We start from the raw sequence: 19,495 nt of genomic DNA on the forward strand, positions 1-19,495 counted from the left end.
TTTTATTTTCGTTAGAAATTATATTTATAATTTCAATAAAATATTGCGTTTTTAATTTAATAAAACCTAATTCACTATGCAAATTTTAATTAAAATATTTTAAACTTGCATTCATCGGGTGAAATGCAAGAAACATAAATATCAAAATTAACATTGAACTTGATTAAGAAACTTGATTAATACAATTTTTCCTTTCTATAGCATCTTCAAATTTAATCTCATTTACTTTTATTGCAGTTTTGCGGGTTGAGGAAATACCAGAAGTTTGATGAGCTTTTTTAAAACAAAGGGCTCGGAAAAAAATATCATCCAGTCCTACTTTTTTATTAATTTTATCCGCAAGATTGGCGGCGTTCCCTCCTAACCATTTCATTTGTGTTGGTCTGGCTAATTTTTTTTCTCGGATGAATCTAATCGAACAGTTTTTCTTGGCAAGATCAGGCGGTTTCTTTTTCCTCTGATGTTGATTATTGGAAAGCGGATCAGACAAATTGAATATCAAGTGTATACATTTGTGCTGCGAGCATTATTTGCAGCGGCGCTTATAGCCGGGTGGTTCTTATATTGCGGGGTGGGTTTCTGTGCAAATAAAAATAATAATCATAACAACACCTATATATCGGCATAGCTCGATTCGTAGCGCGCGAGAAAAGCTAGGAGGAGAAGGGCGGGGAGGATATTGGAGCAGCAGTCGCTTCTGCTTTATTTTTCCTCCGCCGCCTCCCTTCAATTTATTTCTCTTCATTTCGCGAAGATTGGAACGTGTTTGAAATAGTACGGGCGGTATTGACACTGCAACCCGGCCAGCCAGCCAGCCCGGCGAGCCACCCCCTTAAAAACCTCCCTTTTCTTCATCTCGCCGCTGAAGCTGCTGCCTCGGATACTATATTGTGTGTGTATGTGTACACGATTTTTATACTTCTATAATAACTTTTGTATAAAAAGAAAGAATACGAAAGAGAGAAAAAAAGGATCCCCGTCCATTATAAATGTAGCGCGGCCGAGAGAGAACGAATGAGCAAAAGAGTCGCTTTGGGGTCAATTCTCCAAATCTTGAGAGTTTTTCACGCAAGAATTGTAAAAATGAAAAGGGGGAAATGATAGAAAAATGGAGGATGAAGAAATGGTAGAAAAGAAATTGGGTTTGTGTTTAATTTAGCTGAAGAAATCGAAAGTAGACGTTTCTAATTATTTATTTTCTAGTTCAATATGGAATTATTTTGTAACGTTTACAATTAAAATGTACTAAAATATTTGTCTTATTTGCAAATGAGATATTTGAGTGTTCTTGAAAATTCTTGAATTATTTAATTAATTCAGGAAAAATCATTGAAATCCTTGCAAACATTCCTTATAATAATTGATTAATTTAGACAATTTTAATGTTTGCATATCTTTGAAAAGAAAAGTACCTTCAAAAAATGGTCTTTGGGGTCATTTCTTTGAACCCTCCGTTCCGGCTCTCTCAACACATAAAAAAAAATGAAAAGCAGAGTTAGGGGAAAAGATGGTGAGGGAGGTTCGGTTTTGTGTTTTCGTTCGGCTGAGGAGAGCGAATAAAACACCACGATTTCAAAGAATATAAAAGAGCAGACGATAATTACTCCGGCTTGTGAAATGATGCTCATTAAGGGTGTAATTGGACTCGGTGGCAAGTGGTCTGAGGGGGATTCAGGGGATTCAAGAGAAAGAAAAACGAGGACGGAACAAAAGAGGAGCGCAAATGTCAAAAGTTTTCTCTTATTTCCACAGTATTGATGAATGATAATTGCAGTTTTTCGTTTCGTCAGAGTTTTGCTCCTATTATAAATTAGGCTCGAATTGGCAGACGATTTCAATTCGTATTTGCACCACTTGAGACAAAACCAATGTTTCTCTTTCCTGAGAAAACTCCCACGCCGAATACGTAAAGGTGCTCTTTTTCAGCATCGACTTGTCACGAAAACATTCAAAACCCAACTAACGATCCTCCATTAGAGCCGAATCTGGGAAACAGGCACACACATGCATGACACAGCATCCCTCCTTCAATTTTCCAGCAGCTCTTTCTTTCTTTCCTTTCTTTGGCAGAAAAGCACACACACGCGATCGCAGCCAGCAGCTTTTAATGATCTCTCTGCCTGCGCTGCACCACCCAGATCTCCTCTTTTTATCATTTTAATGATATGAAAATGAATCCAGACGCATGTGTGTGTGTGACATCCAAGACTCCTCTATGCGTTCCGATGATACAAAGAGAAAATGTGCTGCCAAAGACTGCCCGTTTTGCGAAAGAGAGAAGAGAAGAAAAAAAATGCCGCCAATTTGGCAAGAATTGGCGAAAATTTGAGAAGATATCAAAAGCTATCCACAAACAAGGAAAAGTGTGTAGGAGTTTCTGGAAAATTATTTTTTGTTGCATTCAAAGGAAATTGAAATTCGTGGAATAAGTTGATTTTTTTATTATTTAAAAAGAAAATAAAAAAGAAAAATTTCTACATTATTACAAAATTAAGATATTACAAAAATGAAAAAATCGTACAACAAATTAGAAAATGACAAAGATTAAAATTGTAAAAATACAAGTGAAACTTCTTGCATATTGATCCCTAACGATTTTTTTCAACTGATTTCCATTTTTAATACAATTTTGATTAATTACATTTCCATTTTATAATTTATTCTTAGCTATGAATTTATAAATTAAGACATCTAAATAATAAATTGAAATGAAAGAGATACTTTTTGTCAATTAATCAATTTTAAAGTTTTTACCAAGCTGAAAATTTCCTAAATAAATTTGTTTTAAAGCAAAACTTCTGAAGTGATTTTGAAATTCTAGATAGAAGTTTCAAATTCCCACTCTCGAATCAATCCTTCCTTAATGATAAAAATAAAATTTCCCCCAAAAAAAATGCTATTTCCCTTTTTTGTCATTTTTTCTTACTTAATCAAAAGGGATTTGATTGCATTTCTAAGAAAACGGCGACGACCCAAGTTATATTGCAAAGAAAATTAAAAGCATCGAGATCCAATAGTAAGTGCCAATTTTGTTTGTAATGATCGCCGGGACGCTCCGCCCAGAATGAGCTGCTGCTCTCGGAGGCTGCCGGGTGATATTTCAAATATCGAATATTGATCAGTTGACACCACTCGGGCGCTCTCGCTGCTCTGTATGGAAAGACTTTTAGTGTTCTCTAAGACTATTGGATTTCTTATTCGCTCCCCCGCCTCCGCCGGCACACAAAAAGAAAACGTTATGCAAAGACAAAGGAGAGAAAGAATAGGAGGCGCTGCTCTCGAGAGTGTGTGCGCGTCAGTTCTCTCTCGTTCTTTCTCTCTCTTCGCTCATATGTGAATACCTGAAGGGATGATGCTTTGTCATGCAAACCAGCAGCTCCGAGCAGGGTGGATGCTCGAGATTCACCCCCTCGCACCCCGGCGCCAGCTCAATTTCCCCGCTCGCACTTTGCAATTGAGTTTTGTCTTTTTAATGCTCCTGCCCAAAAAGTTCTGCACAAAAAGCCAGGGAAATAAAATAAATTTCCTATTGTTGTTTTTACTCAAATTTTTGAGCTTGTTGTTACAATTTGTGAAGTTTGAATGAAAATTCCTGAAAATTCTCGTAATAAAATTTTAGATTAATTTACTAAAATTCTGTTAAAACTTAGCAGTTTATCAAAAACATCTTCAGTTTTTCTTTAAAATATAATTTAAATCAAATTTTCCATTCACAAAATATAATGACCACAATGATGGAAACTTTTCACCTATAACAATAAGATTTTGTTTCCATGTGAACAATAAAAAAGACTGATTTCTTTTCCAAGATTGAAATATTCTCTGAATTTCAAAAAGCAATTAAAAATTGTATGATGGAACTTTGACTTTTTACAATGAAAATAAAATTTCATGAAGTTAAGATCGACTCTTACGTGGAGAAACTTTCGTATTCAACTCAGCGTTTCGGCCATAATTTGGCTCGCAAATTTTCCTCTCCAGCCTCTTTCTCCCCACACATGCAAAAGAAAAAACCAATTACAGAAGCAGAGGGCGCTCCGCCGGCAAAGTCTTCATTTCGAGATATATACGCACACACACGTGAAACATACACAAAGAGAATGAAGAAAAGATATGGAAAAAATAATAAAAAGGCAGGAAGGCGGCGCGCGCGCGGGCGAGGAACGCGCCATACTCTGTTGGCTGTTGCAGATGGAATTCAATCCACGTCGAAAAAGGAATTAAATTTTGCTCCCACGAGGGCTCGGGCGGAGAGTGGAGGAAGTTGGGCCTCGTATGTGCTACCCTCCGTATTACACCCCCTTTTCCACTAATATTTTGCCAGCACGGCAGAAAAATGACTTCTCTTTATATGGAATCGGCGTTGCAAGGCTGCCCGCTTTTAGCGTGGGTGGTCGAGAAATGTGTGCGCACCAATTAAGAGGCGATTTCGCTCTGAATGGCCATCCGCCTGCAGATAAGATCGCCGCCGCCGTCTTGGAGCGGACCGAGTTTTTATAATTGCCGTCGCAGCGAGCGAGAGAGCCAGCAGCGATCTGGAGAGCGGGGGATTTTTCTTTTCTCTCTTTTTATGTCCGGCTCGAGTTTTTATAACACTGCGGCGATTGCAAAGATTTGCTGACTTGTCCAATGAGGATAATTATTTTGAAAAGAAATAAAAGGAACTTGAGGAAAAACGGTTGAGATCTTCAAATGAAATAAATAATTTTCTTCAGAATATTACGCTCAACATTTTTTTAAGCAGCATTTTATGCTGATAGCTGCATTTTTAATAAATATTCATACCATTGAATTTAAATTAATTGAGGATGTTTTTAATTCTATTGTATTTTGATATTTATTTATTCTCCATTCAGATACAATGAATGAGAGACTTTAATTATTACCTTCATAATAATCCTTAATCACGCATAATGCTTGTTTTTTTCTCTTAAATTTTATAATTAAAATTTTGATTCCTCTGTACTCAATAAACATTCAGCGATATTTCTGCTATCACTTCGTCAGTAGCTTCAGAAGAATAATTGATTGTTGAAATTCAATGTTTCAAGTTCAAATTTATTTAATTTTAATATAATAATATTATCCAATTGTATTTTTGACACATGGATCCTCCAACGCTTGCGGTACCCGCCGAGTGCTTGTTTAACCTCAACTCTACAGACGTTAGTCCAGTCAAAAATTTATATATGGTTATGAAAAAGCCAACTAGAATATATAAGTAAAAAAATTGATGGCTTAAATATTTATGATTTATTTAAAATTAGCTTCAATTTAAAATGGGTAATTTAAATTAAAATAATAAAAAACACATAATGTGACAAAATATTAAAAAAATAATATCTTTATAATTAACAAATTTAATAAAGTTTGAATAATAAATTTATAATAATCATTTTGTTAACTTTTACATTGCTTTTCATGAATGCTTAAAATATTAGACAATCAATTTACTGTCTTTGAATTTTGACGATTTGCAATCCGCCACGATATTCGAAACACACATAATTAATTAATTAGATCCTAATTAGCGGTTGGCGCCTTGAAAGCTCATTCATTATGCAAATTGGCGCATAATGAGCGCCGCAGTGGCAATTACAGGCGCTCGGAGAGAGCGTCGGCGAGAGAGGTGGTTGTGCAGGGGCGGCCGGGGGTGGCCGGGGAGGTGGCGCATGATCCAGAAGGTGCTTGGATGGCGTCTCTACGTATTTTATACATACACAGCAGCAGCAGCAGCACACACACGACGGTTCTCTCTCTCTCTCGACTCATCAGGCGAGAGATCGATAAATTCTGGAGCTAGAAGAGAGAGCTACACACATGTAGAATAACACACACGCTCGGCACATGAGGGCTGCGATTGGCCGCGCTAACGAGGCCCTCCTTCGGTTGGAGCAGCGGCTCGAGGCGCGGGGGTTGGCTCGTAATTAAAATCATTACCGCCTCTGATTGGCCTGGCGCAAGAACAAAGGCTCATTTGGCGCAAAAGGGTTGCGCCGTGGCCAGGCCCGCGCGATCTCTTAATTCAATGACGAGTCCGCCGTAATTACGTATGCATGGGAGGTGAAACCGTGCGTTATTAACGCGCAGATCGATACCACAGGCAGACCGGGTTTTCTGCTCACACACACGCGCCAGGACGAACCAACCAACCGTTTTCGCTCGGCCGAAGAGGAAATTAGCTCGGAGACTCACTCTCGTCCCCGAAATTTTAATCCTAAAACTTAAAAATTGTGTGGCATTTGAAAATTTCTTATTTCAAAAGATTCTGGGGAAAAATTTGGCAAGTTAATTATAACTTGCGATAACTTGCTATCTTAAAATCACTCGAGAGGGAAGGTTTATTTTTCATTGGTACGCATATCGATATGACAGATTTTTTTTGAGCAGGCCAAGAAAAAGTGTCTTATCGGCCCGTGCCTTATGAGCTTACAGAAGGCAAGCTCTTATACTTATGCATATTTTTTTTGTAATTTTTTTATAACGTTAATATCATCAATTATAGATAAGCAAGTTGTCTTATATATTGATAAATGACAAAAGTGTTTAGAGTGGATCAAATCATTTCGTACAGTTGTACGATATGCGCAATCTAGTGAACATACTTGTCCGTCGAGGCTACAGCACATTGGTACCTAAATTTGAAGAGATTAAAATCCCAGTGCCTTGGGGTCACATAGCAGGTTGAAAGAAAGATTTAATTAATTTTCTTGTCTCAAAATTAAAAACCTTTTTTAACTTCTATAAAGCTAAATATTGTCATTTTTTTCCAATCAATATTCAAAATAATAATGTGAATATTAATCAAAAAAAGATCAAAACTTGTAGTAAATTTTTTTTAAATTAATTCTTAAAACTGTAGCAAAATGGTGGGGACCTCAGGACAAACAGCCAGTTTTGGCCCTTCACGGCTGGCAAGAAAACTGCAACTCATTTGACCCTTTGATGAAGATTCTGCCAGCAGATTTGAGTATTTTGGCTTTTGACATGCCAGGAAATGGATATTCCTCAAGATATCCTACACATGGACAATTCCACGTACTTGAAGATGTTCTTGCACTCCGTGCACTCAACAAACACTTCGCATTCAAAGATCCCATCAAGTTCCTTCTGCATTCATACTCGATTGGTGCTGGATTCATTTATGCCTCAAATTACCAGACAGTAAGTTTTTTACATTCTACCATTTTTTGATGAAAATAAATTCTGTTTAAATTCAGGATGTCGAAAGGATGCTGGTGATTGATTATATAAAACCTCAGAGTTTGGACGGCAAACTTCTTGCCAATGCCGGGGGGCAATTTTTGGACAAATTGGTGGACATTGCAATGGATACTGAAAAGGTCAAAGAGGCTACCCTTGAGAAGCATGCGGAGACGTACAGAAAGGGCGTCATGAACAGCATCTCGCTTGAAAATTCCAAGTTGCTGATGGAACGCAGCACCGCTCTCAATCCCGAAACCGGACTTTACTACATCACTCGAGATCCGAGAATCAAAATTAACTTCTACTTTAGCTTTCCAAATGAATTTTTCGTAGAAATGGCCAAGAACATCAGGTGCAAGATTTTTTACATCCGCGCGAAGAAAGGATTGGTTTTCGAGCACCCGAAAGTCATCAAGGCAGTACAGGTGGAAATTGAAAAGGCGACGGACGTCGAGTACGTGGAAGTTGACGCAACGCATCACGTGCACATGGAAAAACCGGAACTTGTCAAACCTTTTGTACTTGACTTTTTATTTGGAAGAAAATGTTAAAAATTGGCATTTATTATTTTTTTTAATTCAAAAAGTTCAAAAATAAAAATTCAATCGTCATCTTCATTTAAATAGTGCATTTTCTTTTTCGTCAACAATTAATCTCATATTGAATCCTGAAACTTGTGAGCACGGAAACAAAAAAGGTTAAATTAATGATATTAATATTTCCACTTTATCAAAATCTCAATTGTCAGAATATTTTAAATAATAAATATTTACTCTAATTAAAATTTCAATAAAAGGTTAATATCAGCACACTGCACACAAAACTATAAAGAAAAAAAAAATTAAAATTAACTAAGGAGGGGCTGCTCTTAAAGTAAAATCGAAATTCCAACTGATAAGTTGTGATGGATCATAAACTTATTTTTTTAAATATCTAACCAAAAGGATTATGAGGAAAAACCAATTAAATTTTCATTGCTAATTTATAGTGTCACTAAATAAAGACATTATTACACGTAATTTTTTCTAAAAAAAATTTGCAATTTTTCCCTAATTCTTTTCTCCTAAAAGAGTTCTAATCTTTTATTCAATTCCTTTCTATTCTGAATGAATGTTCATCCTATTTTGCACGAATTTAAAGTCAAACTTATTCGTTTTAGTTCAATTCACCTTTAAAATTGTGCTCAAAAATTCAAAATCGTAAATCTCATTTGCCCCATTCTAATTAATTAGTTAATTACCTAATTAACGTTAATGAGCCCTCCGGCGTTAATTGCAATTCGAGGTGGCCGCTAATGTTGGACGCGGCCGTTTCCGGAGCGACTTTTTACGCAACGTGGAAGACAAAATGGTCGTTTATTCTGGCAAGGAGGGAAGGAGTTATTGCCAGCAATGCTAGCGCCACACGAGGGGGCGCCATCGGCCCAGCTTGGCGGCGGATCAGCCGAGCGGGGATGAAAGATTCGCATGCAAAGGGAAGCCAGAGGTCTCCCTTTGTTTGAACAATATATACGGCGTGGGCAGGAGATAAAACAAAAATGTACATAATATTTCTTTACTGCAAACACTTGGCGAATTTTCATCTTGAAAGAAATGAGGTTTTATTGGGGCTCTGTTTGGACGGAGGGATGATGAGAACGATAGATGGGAGATGAGGTCAATTTTCTGAATATACGAAAAATGAAATCAGCAGCAGGGGATGAAAAAATTTCATAAAAAGAAAAAAATTATTCGTAAATTGTTACCAAAAATTTTTTTAATCCTCGAATTTTCTTCCTTTTGAGAAATAAATAAATAGAGCAGTTTCCAATTCCAGAGGAAAGGCGTCGATAGATAATTTCCTCGTAGGAAAAAATTCTCACGGCCTTCATTTGGGCGCTCGTCGCTCATTCTCTTCAGCACGTATCAGCGTCACGCAGGTTGCATACCATGACAGGCGTTTCGCCTCTTCTTCTCCCCAACTCCTCTCCGGTTCCAATTCTCGAGCGGCAGATTTCCAATTTCTCAGACTGATACGCGTTATTATCCACAATATTTTTGTGCCACGAGTTGGAAGCAAATCCAAACACGAATTAAAGCAGGGGCGTTTCTTCTCTCTCGAAACAAAGAGAGAAATAATAAAATAGAAGAAAATGCAGGAGCTTTCGTGCTAAAATAAATTGAATTATTTTCCCTTTCCTGTTATTTCCTTCTCCATAGTGTTCTGTATATTAGAAATAGGGGCGTTTGAAATGAGTGAGCGCCGGCTGATATTGATCAGAGACATCCACACACGGCATATTTAAAAATGTGTATTCGGTGAATGTAGGTAAATTGCTTTTTGATAATAGTGTTTTTCTCCCACACAGACACAGAAGACGCCGCGCGGTAGAGCATTTTGTAATAATACATAAACAAAAAACGTAAACACGTGTGTGTTCGTTTCGCTATGGGTACACAAATAACGAAATTAAATGTCTGCAATGGGGAGCAGATTTAAAGATGTAGCGATAAATTTGACCCTAATTAGCAAACAAAATTCAAATAATGTTTTTTTGTCATAATGCATATTTAGAATAAAATATTTTATTTCTATTTACATGATTCATAGTAAGATAATATAATAAAAATAAGCTGTTCCATTCCTATTTTCAATTAATTAATTATGACCAGCAATATTCTCATTAGAAATAGAATGTTTAGAAATTCTTCTGCATTGGCAGGTGAAAATAACTCACTTAAATATGACAAAATTTTCCCGTTTAATTTTGTTTAAGATTGAATTTCTAATTTCAGTTTCAGTTTTTTTTTGCTCTCCATTTTAAAAAGTTTGGTCTGAATTCCAAAATATCTTGTCATTTTTTTTTTGAACACCTTAAATTTATAACTCTCTTGTTCCGCTCTCCCTGCCCGTTAGGATATATCGCAGTCGAGAAGACCGTTTCCGGCGCTCACGATGTACTTGTCTGATGATGGTGGCACGCGGCGCGTCGGTGCTGTTCTCTCTCTTTCTCTCTCGTTGTGATATTAAAAAATAAGAGCCAACTCGGGGGAGTTTTAATAACCTAAAGTTTGGCCCCCGCAGCAGCCATAGCAGACATGTCGGCTGCAAGTTTGATGGTTTGCTCAAAAGTTTTGACGTTCGTTCTCTTTATTTCTCTCCCTCTCGCACGTCCGAGATGGAAAAATATAATATAATGTACATATTTCAGGAAAAATCATTTACAATAACGCAGGAGAGACATGTGACACAAAATCTATTGATTCAACCGGTCGGTGGAATGGCTAAAAAAGTTCATTGATTTACTAAAAGAATTATATTGAAAAATATTTATGAAAAAATTCAAGTAATACAAGTATTGAAAAAATTCAAAGATTGGAAAGGATAAAAATAATTAATTTCTGCTGATCGGAGACATCCATATAAAATCAAATACCCATAAATCATGCTATTTTAGGTTAAAAAATGACTAAATTAGTGAATTTAAAAATAATTTTAAAATAACGTTGTTAATATATCTGATAATAATAAACTATATATTGTGTGAATTGTGTATAAAAAATAATTATATGAAATAATTATCACTATAATATAAGCAGTTTGCATGTGTAAAAGAGTATTTATTAAATTTATTTAGTCAAAAATACCAAAATTTAAATTTAATTAAAGACCATTATGTGATTGTGTCTTTAAACATATTCCACTTATCATAATTTTATTTCTAAAAATATCAATTTTTTCTACTAAGTTGCCAAATAAAAGTCAATTCCACTCTTTTACAAAGCAAACAACAAAAGGATCCTTGGAAATTAAATAATTATAAATTATGCCCTAACTGAAAAAAAATTGCAATTCTACTGATACTTATTTTTTTCATGTTTTACAATTTTCAGACCCAAAATAAATCAAAGCAACCCTCATCACCCTGCTCCTCTAGTGCATCTCACGTGCCATTCCATGAATTTTCATTCCCTCTCGACAATCACAAAATTTGTGCCTCTTCGGAGAGAGAGCGAGAAATCCCAGGGACCGCGCGCGCCTAATGTACGCATGTGTGTATAATATTTCCCTGCGCGCAGCTCACACACGTTGAAAGGACAAACACAATATATATTGATTATGGCACCGTGTGTATGTATAAAAAGTTGCTCAGCCCCCGCTTATTTCTGTGTATATCAAATTTTTTCGCCTCTCTCCGAGGATGAGATGGGCATTAGCGTGTGTGTGGGTTTCTCTCTCGGCTGCACGAGCTGCTGCCGGGACCCCCGTCATACTCCAGATTAATACTTGAAATATAGAAATGCTACTAGCAGATGTCAGACGACATAAATCAAATGTCCACCAGACCAAAATCCACCGTGGAGGAATTTGTTTTGCTCTGCTGTGCCGCTTTTTCGCTCCCGTACTTCTTCTTCTCTCTCTCTTCGACTATGTTTTTTTGCCCTCTCGTCCTGCGCCATTACTTATATTATTAATAATAAAGCGAAATGTCATTAGTTTTTGCGAGTCGATCGGGGACGGAAAAGGCCTCCATTCCGTTGATGACTGCGAGATCGGCTGCCTGGCCGTGATTCGATATCGCGTTGATTTATGCGACCGGCTCGCTGAAAATAAATCCGCTCGTTCCATTCTCGTCTCGGCACTCGGTGCTCTTGGCAGTGATTTCCAACTCTAATAATCCGACTGCCGGCAGTAAATAATCTTTTGTTTCAATCACTTTTGCTAACGTAAATTAGGTCACTTATAGAAAAAATCATATGTGAAACTTTTAATAATTAAACTTTAAGACAAGTTTAGTGTTCACAAAGGTTCGGATACATTCATATTAAGTAAAAACTTAAAAATATTTCTTGAAATTATAATTAATTTATTTGCTTTTTAATTATTAAATTGTTTTTATGAATAAATTAATATTTTAAATATTTCTAAATGAGATTATAAAATTTTGATAAATCAGATCTCTCTTTATTAAAAATATATTTTTTGATCATTAGTTAAAGTATGTGCTCTACAAAATATTTTTATTTAATATTTTAATCAAACGCAGTTCCATGCTGAATGTTTATTAATCTTAAATGTTTTTAATTTTTAATGACTAATAACATTGAACATATTGTTAGCAACCATAAGTTTTTCAAATTATGAGTATCAATGAAGGAAAAACAAAAATTTAATGAAGTTATTGAATAATTTAAATATTAAAAGAATCCTTTCAAATTCAGTTTTTGCGTTCTCATTCTGTGACCGTAAAACTTCCAAACTGATTGGACTTATTGAACTATTTAAAACAGATTTCTTACTTGATTCAATATGAACAAAATTAATACTTAAAAAAGAATATTAAAAAAATTCAATCGTTAAGGCAGTTATTCGTCTTTAATAGAATACTTATGCATTTAAAGAAAAAATAATGCCAGAGATAACTAAAAATTAATGTTAAGAATTTTATAATTTTGAATATTCCAAACTAGCCCAGGAAAAAAGATACGATTTTGAATTCTTACAGTATATCTTTCACAATTATGCGAAACAGAATGATTTCCATCATACAACCCAAAAATTTATCAGGAAATCGAATTTCATTCAATCAATTCACCCAGCATCAACCCCTGCACATTCCTTCTCTTTCCTCCGTTTGTATTTTATTCCTTTTTTCTGCCAAATTTACTTTCCAATAACACACGCGTGTGCAAGCGCGCATCGTGTGTGTGTGCGCGCCGCTATTTATGGGCGAGCAGCGAAATAAGAAATAACCATTATGTAAAACAGACGAACCAATTTTCCAGCCGGCACCATTTGCATGTGCCCTCTTCCCAGGCGGCTATTTTCCAGCTACTCAGAGAGACAAAAATAGCCGATTCGATCGGCGCCATCTTCTCTCCGGGAAAAAAAAACTAATGACCAGGGGGCCAATATTGTCCTCGGCTGATTACCAAATAAGGGTACATACGTGTGTTTCTGTGTGTGGCGAGTCCACCCCTAGGACGTGCGCAATCCTATTAGCCAGACCATTCGCTCTTACTTACGCGTCGCCCCCGACTTACTTACTTAATATCCCCCGTAATCGCTTTTTCGCCGGCTACTTTTCCTTCTTACCGAGACCGCCGCCGTCTAATATATATCGCATGGGCGTAAAACTTCTGTTTGCCGCTGGGACGCTCATTAATTTTTTTTGCCCGCACGTGCGCTGCGTCCACGGGGGTGGTCGCCGCCGCTTTATTGGCAAATCGCCGGACTCACTCTTCAGCCCTGATGAAATTTCCTGTGTGTTTTGCGGCTTCTGTTGAGGTGATTAGAGAGGTAAACGCACGACCGGCTTCACCAGTGATTAGACGGAAACCTTGAATTAAAGCGAAAGCCTTTGTTTATATTGGATCAGGACCACCGCGGAGCTTTTTACGGGCTTTAATGGTCAAGAATTGCAAAAAGTAGCGTATGACTTTCAATGCCAGATAATTTCAAAATATTATTATGGTAAAATTTAAAGTAAAAAATAAGGTCCTTAAATCGAGATATGCATATGAATTAGCATGTACAAATTTACTCATTATTGATCTCTGTAATACATTCTCGTTAACTAACACGACTGAATACGAGAATTTCCTAAATGTAAAAAATGTTACAAATGCAGAAATCGACCCACAATTTTACAACACTCCTGCAATGACTGAAAATAAATGGAAAGAGACTAACTTTAAAGATCGGCACCTTTTTACGAGGTATGCTTGCCATGGTTTTCATCATTTGTTATGTGAAAATAAAGATTACCACTGTGCAGCAAACAAAAACTGTAAATGTATAAAATGTGGTGAACAAATTGGAATGTATCACCTATTCGAATGTAAAAAGAGTGACTTAACACTAACTAAAGCAGCTTCTATGAAAGTTTAGTGCAATTACAACCTCTTCAGTTTTTACTATTATTATATGCATAAACAATTAATATTCATGTATGTGTCTGTATACCGTTGGTATTTAATAAAAAGAATTAATTAATTATTAATAATAATTAATCTGATTCTTTCAAGTTTCTTTTTTGAAAAAATAAAGTGGGAAATTTCAATGAAGAAATTTTGCAGGTTAGTAAATAACACGCGATAAGTTTTTCCTATATTATGGATTTTTCAAACTTATAGTAAGTAAAGTGTGTGTATGTTTTTTTTTATCACTCATCTAATGATAGGATAGATAGCAGGTTGCCTATGATAGATTAAAATGATCGGTTTCGTCTGATATTAGCAAAGTTCTTAGAAATGCGCAATCTAGTGAACATACTTGTCCGTCGAGGCTACAGCTCGGCGGCACCAAAATTTGAAGAGATTAAAATCCCAGTGCCTTGGGGACACATAGCAGGTAGGAAGGAAAATAAAATATGATTATTGTATCAAAAATCAATACTTTTTTACTTCTTAAAATTTATGAATCTTCCTTTTTCCAACTTACCTTCATTGATATAAAAAATATAAAAATTAATTTCTATTAAATTAAAGTTGTTGATTAATTTATACTAGCAAAATGGTGGGGACCTCAGGACAAACAGCCAGTTTTGGCCCTTCACGGTTGGCAAGAAAACTGCAACGCCTATGACCCTTTGATGAAGATTCTGCCGGCGGATTTGAGCGTTCTGGCGTTTGACATGCCAGGCTATGGTCATTCCTCAAGATTTTCTTCTCATGGAATTTCCCACGTACTGGAAGAAGTTACTGCGCTCCGAGCACTCAACAAACACTTTGCATTCAAAGATCCCATCAAGTTCCTTCTGCATTCATACTCCATCAGTACTGGATTAATTTACGCCGCAAATTACCCAAAGGTATGGTAATAAAAATATAAAAAAAAAACTTGTCAAAAAGAATATCTAAATTAATTCAGGATGTAGAGAGGATGCTGGCGATTGATTTCATAAAACCTTTAGCTGTGGACGGCAAATTTCTTGCCAATGCCGGAGGGCAGATGCTGGACAGATTGGTGGACATAGAGATGAAGATTGAAAAGGGCAGAGAAACTACTCTTGAAAAGCACGCAGAGATGTACAGTAAGGCCGTGATGAACAGCCTCTCCGTTGAAAAGTCCAAGTTGCTGATGGAACGAGGCACCGCTCTCAATCCCGAAACCGGACTTTTCTACTTAATTCGAGACCCCAGACACAAAATAAACTTCTACTTTAGCTTTCCAAATGAAGTATTCGTAGAAATGGCCAAGAACCTCAGATGCAAGATTTTATACATCCACGCGAAGAAGGGTACAATTTTCGAGCACCCAAAAGTCATCAAGGCGGTACAGGTGGAAATTGAGAAAGCGACAGACGTCGAGTATGGTGAAGTTGATGGAACGCACCACGTGCACATGGAGAATCCGGAACTTGTCAAACCTTTTGTACTTGACTTTTTATTTGGAAGAAAGTGTTAAAAAATTCCATTAAATTTCGAATTATTTTCAGTAGGAAAATAAGGATAAAATTTTTATTTTTGAACTTTCTAAACTCTGATTTTTTTATTTAAAAAAAAAATATACAATGTATTGGATTGTGGAACTGAGCGGGATCAATGATTTAGAAAAAAATTAAATGCCAGAATCAAACAGATCAGAATCTTAATTTTCACAGGAGAGAAATCCTACACAAATTAATTTTTTCTGATTTTAACTACAAAAAGAAGAGAAAATTTTCAAACTCACAAAATAATCATAGAAACGCAAATAAAATAAGATTATATAAGGAGACGCTTTCCTTGGTCTCTTTTCATGGGCCAAGTTTAAAGAGCAAACCCCTTTTTTCTCCTCGTAATGTTTTCAATAACATATTTTTTATGCAGATATTTAACTTTTTAGAAAAAGTAATTGAATCATTATACGGCTGTATTTTTATTTATCAATATATAATATATGCATTTTCATGCAATAAGTTTCCCAAATTTTACTCTGATATTGTTTGTGAATTTTCTTGAATTTATATTAACGAGGAGCTTCATGAGCTTGTGACAAAGTAGATAAGTGATAAAATCATCTAATCTACCACTGTAAACTTTTTAATTTTAAAATATACTGGGAAATTTCTATGAAGAAATTTTCAATTACAATATCATAAAATCACGCAAGAGGGATTTCCTATATCCTATAATATGGGTTATTCCAACTAAATAAGAAGTCTTTTTTATCTGAAAATGTCTCAATGAGAAATTGATATGATAGATAAGCAGGTTGCCTTAAATGGGAAAGAATAATCGGTGCCGTCTGAAATCAGAACAGTCGAGATGCATAATCTAGTAAACACACTTGTTCGTCGAGGGTTTAGCTCTGTGGTGCCTAAATTTGAAGAGATTAAAATCCCAGTACCTTGGGGTCACATAGCAGGTAGAGAGAGTAAACAGTACATGATCATTGTATCAAAATTTACAATGTAATTTTACTTCTTTAAAGTTCAGAATCATCACTTTTTTTCCAGCTTATCTTAATTGCTACAAAAAATTTAAAATTCAATTACTTTGTATTCAATAAATTTATGCTTTAAAACTGTAGCAAAATGGTGGGGACCTCAGGACAAACAGCCAGTTTTGGCCATTCACGGTTGGCAAGAAAACTGCAACTCCTTCGACCCTTTGATGAAGATTCTGCCAGCAGATTTGAGCGTTCTGGCAATTGACATGCCAGGCAATGGATTCTCTTCAAGATATCCTTCTCACGGAAATTTCCATGTACTGGAAGACGTTCTTGCCCTCCGAACACTCACCCAACACTTCGCCTTCAAAGATCCCTTCAAGTTCCTTCTGCACTCGTACTCGATCGGTGCTGGATTTATTTACGCCTCAAATTACCCAAAAGTATTAACAAATATATAAAAAAAATATCTTTTCAAGAAAATCTTAATTAAGGATGTGGACAGGATGCTGGCGATTGATTTCATAAAACCTATGAGTGTGGATGGCAAACTTCTAACCAATGCAGGAGGGCAGTTTTTGGACAAATTGGTGGACATTGAGATGAAGATTGAAAAGGTCAAAGAAGCTACCCTTGAGAAGCATGCAGAGATGTACAGTAAGGCCGTGATGAACAGCATCTCCGTTGAAAAGTCAAAGTTGCTGATGGAACGCAGCACAGCTCTCAATCCCGAAACTGGATTTTACTACATCACTCGAGATCCGAGAATCAAAATAAACTTCTACTTTAGCTTTCCAAATGAATTTTTCGTTGAAATGGCCAAGAACATCAGATGTAAGATTTTTTACATTCACGCGAAGAAAGGATTGGTTTTCGAGCACCCGAAAGTCATCAAGGCTGTACAGGTGGAAATTGAGAAGGCGACGGACGTTGAGTATGCGGAAGTTGACGGAACGCACCACGTGCACATGGAAAAACCAGAACTAGTCAAACCTTTTGTACTTGACTTTTTATTTGGAAGGAAGTGTTAAAAATTGCTAGCATAATTAAAAATTTGAAATTTTTGTCATCTGGACTCTAAAAAAGTAATTTTTTCTTAAATAAATACAAATTATTTGTATTTAATTCTGAAACATGATTGTAAATAAATACACCTTTATTAAAAAAAAAAAAAAAAATACCTGACGCATTTATAACTAAATTAATGTGAACTTAAATTTCCAAATTTAAATTAGTTCAGCTAAATTATCACAAAAAATGTGTTTTTTCTTTCTTATATTTATTGAAATTGTTTGTAAATCAATATTTCTTTATAATTTCCACAACAAAAATCTGTCAAAAATCATTTTAAAAAAATGTATAATTTCACCAGTGTATTAAATTGGAGTTGAAGAAAAATTTTCTTAAAATTTACATTTTGAGCAAAATCTCCAACAATTGTTTGATTTTCCCAAGCAAAACATTATTGTTCGCGGATGGGCGAGGAATAATAATATAACTTGGCCTCTCTCGCATGCATAAAAAGCAGTTCTCAGCATATACGGACATGAATGTGTGTGTACATTGGAGCGCGCGCACACATTCTCCTCCTCTGCAATTTATTCTAAACGTCTCAATTCATCAGCGGCAGCAGCGTGATCTGCAAACAGCCGAGCGATGAATATGAAAAGGGTTGCGAGCCCATTTGATTGCGGGCTGCTGACATTACAACAATGAGAGCGAGCCAAAATATATCACCAGCCGCATAAGTGTGTTTTATTTTTCGATCATGATGATGATGATGATGGGTACACACAGCACTGCTCTCGGAGTGAGGGCTGAAGCGACGGGGCTTTGCTGCTGCATACACCAATGGCATTATATAGTGATGCCATGAATTATGTATCGCGCGTCATCATCAAAGATTAATTCAGACTTATCCCGGATCTTTGTTTGGCTAGGAAAGAAAACGTTTAAAAACTGCACAAGTTTTTTTCTTCTCTGCCTCTCAAGACCGGCACGCTCAAATAACGAACGAGAGAGGAGGAGGCTGCGCTGCTGCTGCCTCTTCTTCTTCTTCTTCTTCGCTCGGCGCGGCGTACACTAAATCATCTCGTGCATACTAAGTGAGATGTGAACATCCATTTTACGGCGGAAAAAATGAAAACAGCGCCAGTCAGAGACACACACGCACGCACACACGCGGACCGACTTGCCAAAAGCGAAGGGCAAAAATGGGAAATCAAACCGGGGAGAGTAAGATGCGCTTCCACTGGAAAACCGCACTTCTGTGGGGGACGTTTGTATTTTGATTCAAAATCCGTAATGTAAATTTTGCTGCATTTGAGCTCTTTTAATAATCTCTTACTTTTTTTCAACAATTGTATGCTGACAGTGTGATGTAATAATTTGGACAAATAAACAACAATAATAGCTCCATTATTATTATTATAAATTTTGAGCATAGGAAAATTTAATCTAGCCGCTAAATTCTAGAATAATTAGATTAAGAATTACAATTACACTCAAATCATCTTAATAGCTGATACATTAGAGTACCATGACAATGAAACAGTAAAACACTTTAACGCATTTCAAAATACGTATTCATGAAGCATTAGTAAATGTTTAATATTTCTTCTGGTTTAAAAAACTAGATTAATCATTTTGAAATAAACTTTGCATGAAATAGTAGTAAAATAAAAAGTTTACAAGTTATAATAAAAATAAATATAATTAAATATTAATACAATTAATATAATCATATATAAATATTAAAAATAAATATATTAAACTTTATCTAATCTATAATTTAGAAAAATAACATAGTTAATTTTTTATTAAACAATTTTTTTTAAGCTTCCAAACTTTGTTGCAAACTGGTTACTCGATTTTTGTATACCTTGGGTGCAAAATAAAATAAAACTATCAAACTTTAAAAAAAAAGATTATTAAA

At 35.7% G+C, this 19,495-nt stretch overlaps 4 protein-coding genes across 4 annotated transcripts in view; 3 read left to right on the top strand and 1 right to left on the bottom strand.

Moving 5' to 3' along the window:
- LOC132205636 (microtubule-associated serine/threonine-protein kinase 3) overlaps positions 1-19,495 on the bottom strand; it is a 142,277-nt gene that overhangs the window by 51,727 nt on the left and 71,055 nt on the right. The window lies entirely within an intron of this gene.
- LOC132205876 (probable serine hydrolase) lies at positions 6,555-7,823 on the top strand. The gene is made up of 3 exons (XM_059635223.1): positions 6,555-6,683; positions 6,863-7,164; positions 7,221-7,823. Exons 1-3 carry the CDS (start codon positions 6,584-6,586, stop codon positions 7,755-7,757), a joined length of 939 nt encoding a protein of 312 aa, XP_059491206.1. The 5' UTR covers positions 6,555-6,583; the 3' UTR covers positions 7,758-7,823.
- Positions 14,439-15,594, top strand: LOC132205789 (probable serine hydrolase). The gene is made up of 3 exons (XM_059635065.1): positions 14,439-14,538; positions 14,697-14,998; positions 15,058-15,594. Exons 1-3 carry the CDS (start codon positions 14,439-14,441, stop codon positions 15,592-15,594), a joined length of 939 nt encoding a protein of 312 aa, XP_059491048.1.
- LOC132205877 (probable serine hydrolase) lies at positions 16,423-18,308 on the top strand. The gene is made up of 3 exons (XM_059635224.1): positions 16,423-16,536; positions 16,702-17,003; positions 17,055-18,308. Exons 1-3 carry the CDS (start codon positions 16,437-16,439, stop codon positions 17,589-17,591), a joined length of 939 nt encoding a protein of 312 aa, XP_059491207.1. The 5' UTR covers positions 16,423-16,436; the 3' UTR covers positions 17,592-18,308.

This window comes from Neocloeon triangulifer, unplaced genomic scaffold (assembly GCF_031216515.1).
Source record: "Neocloeon triangulifer isolate White Clay Creek 2 clone unplaced genomic scaffold, ASM3121651v1 ptg000003l, whole genome shotgun sequence".
Taxonomy (NCBI): Eukaryota; Metazoa; Arthropoda; class Insecta; order Ephemeroptera; family Baetidae; genus Neocloeon; species Neocloeon triangulifer.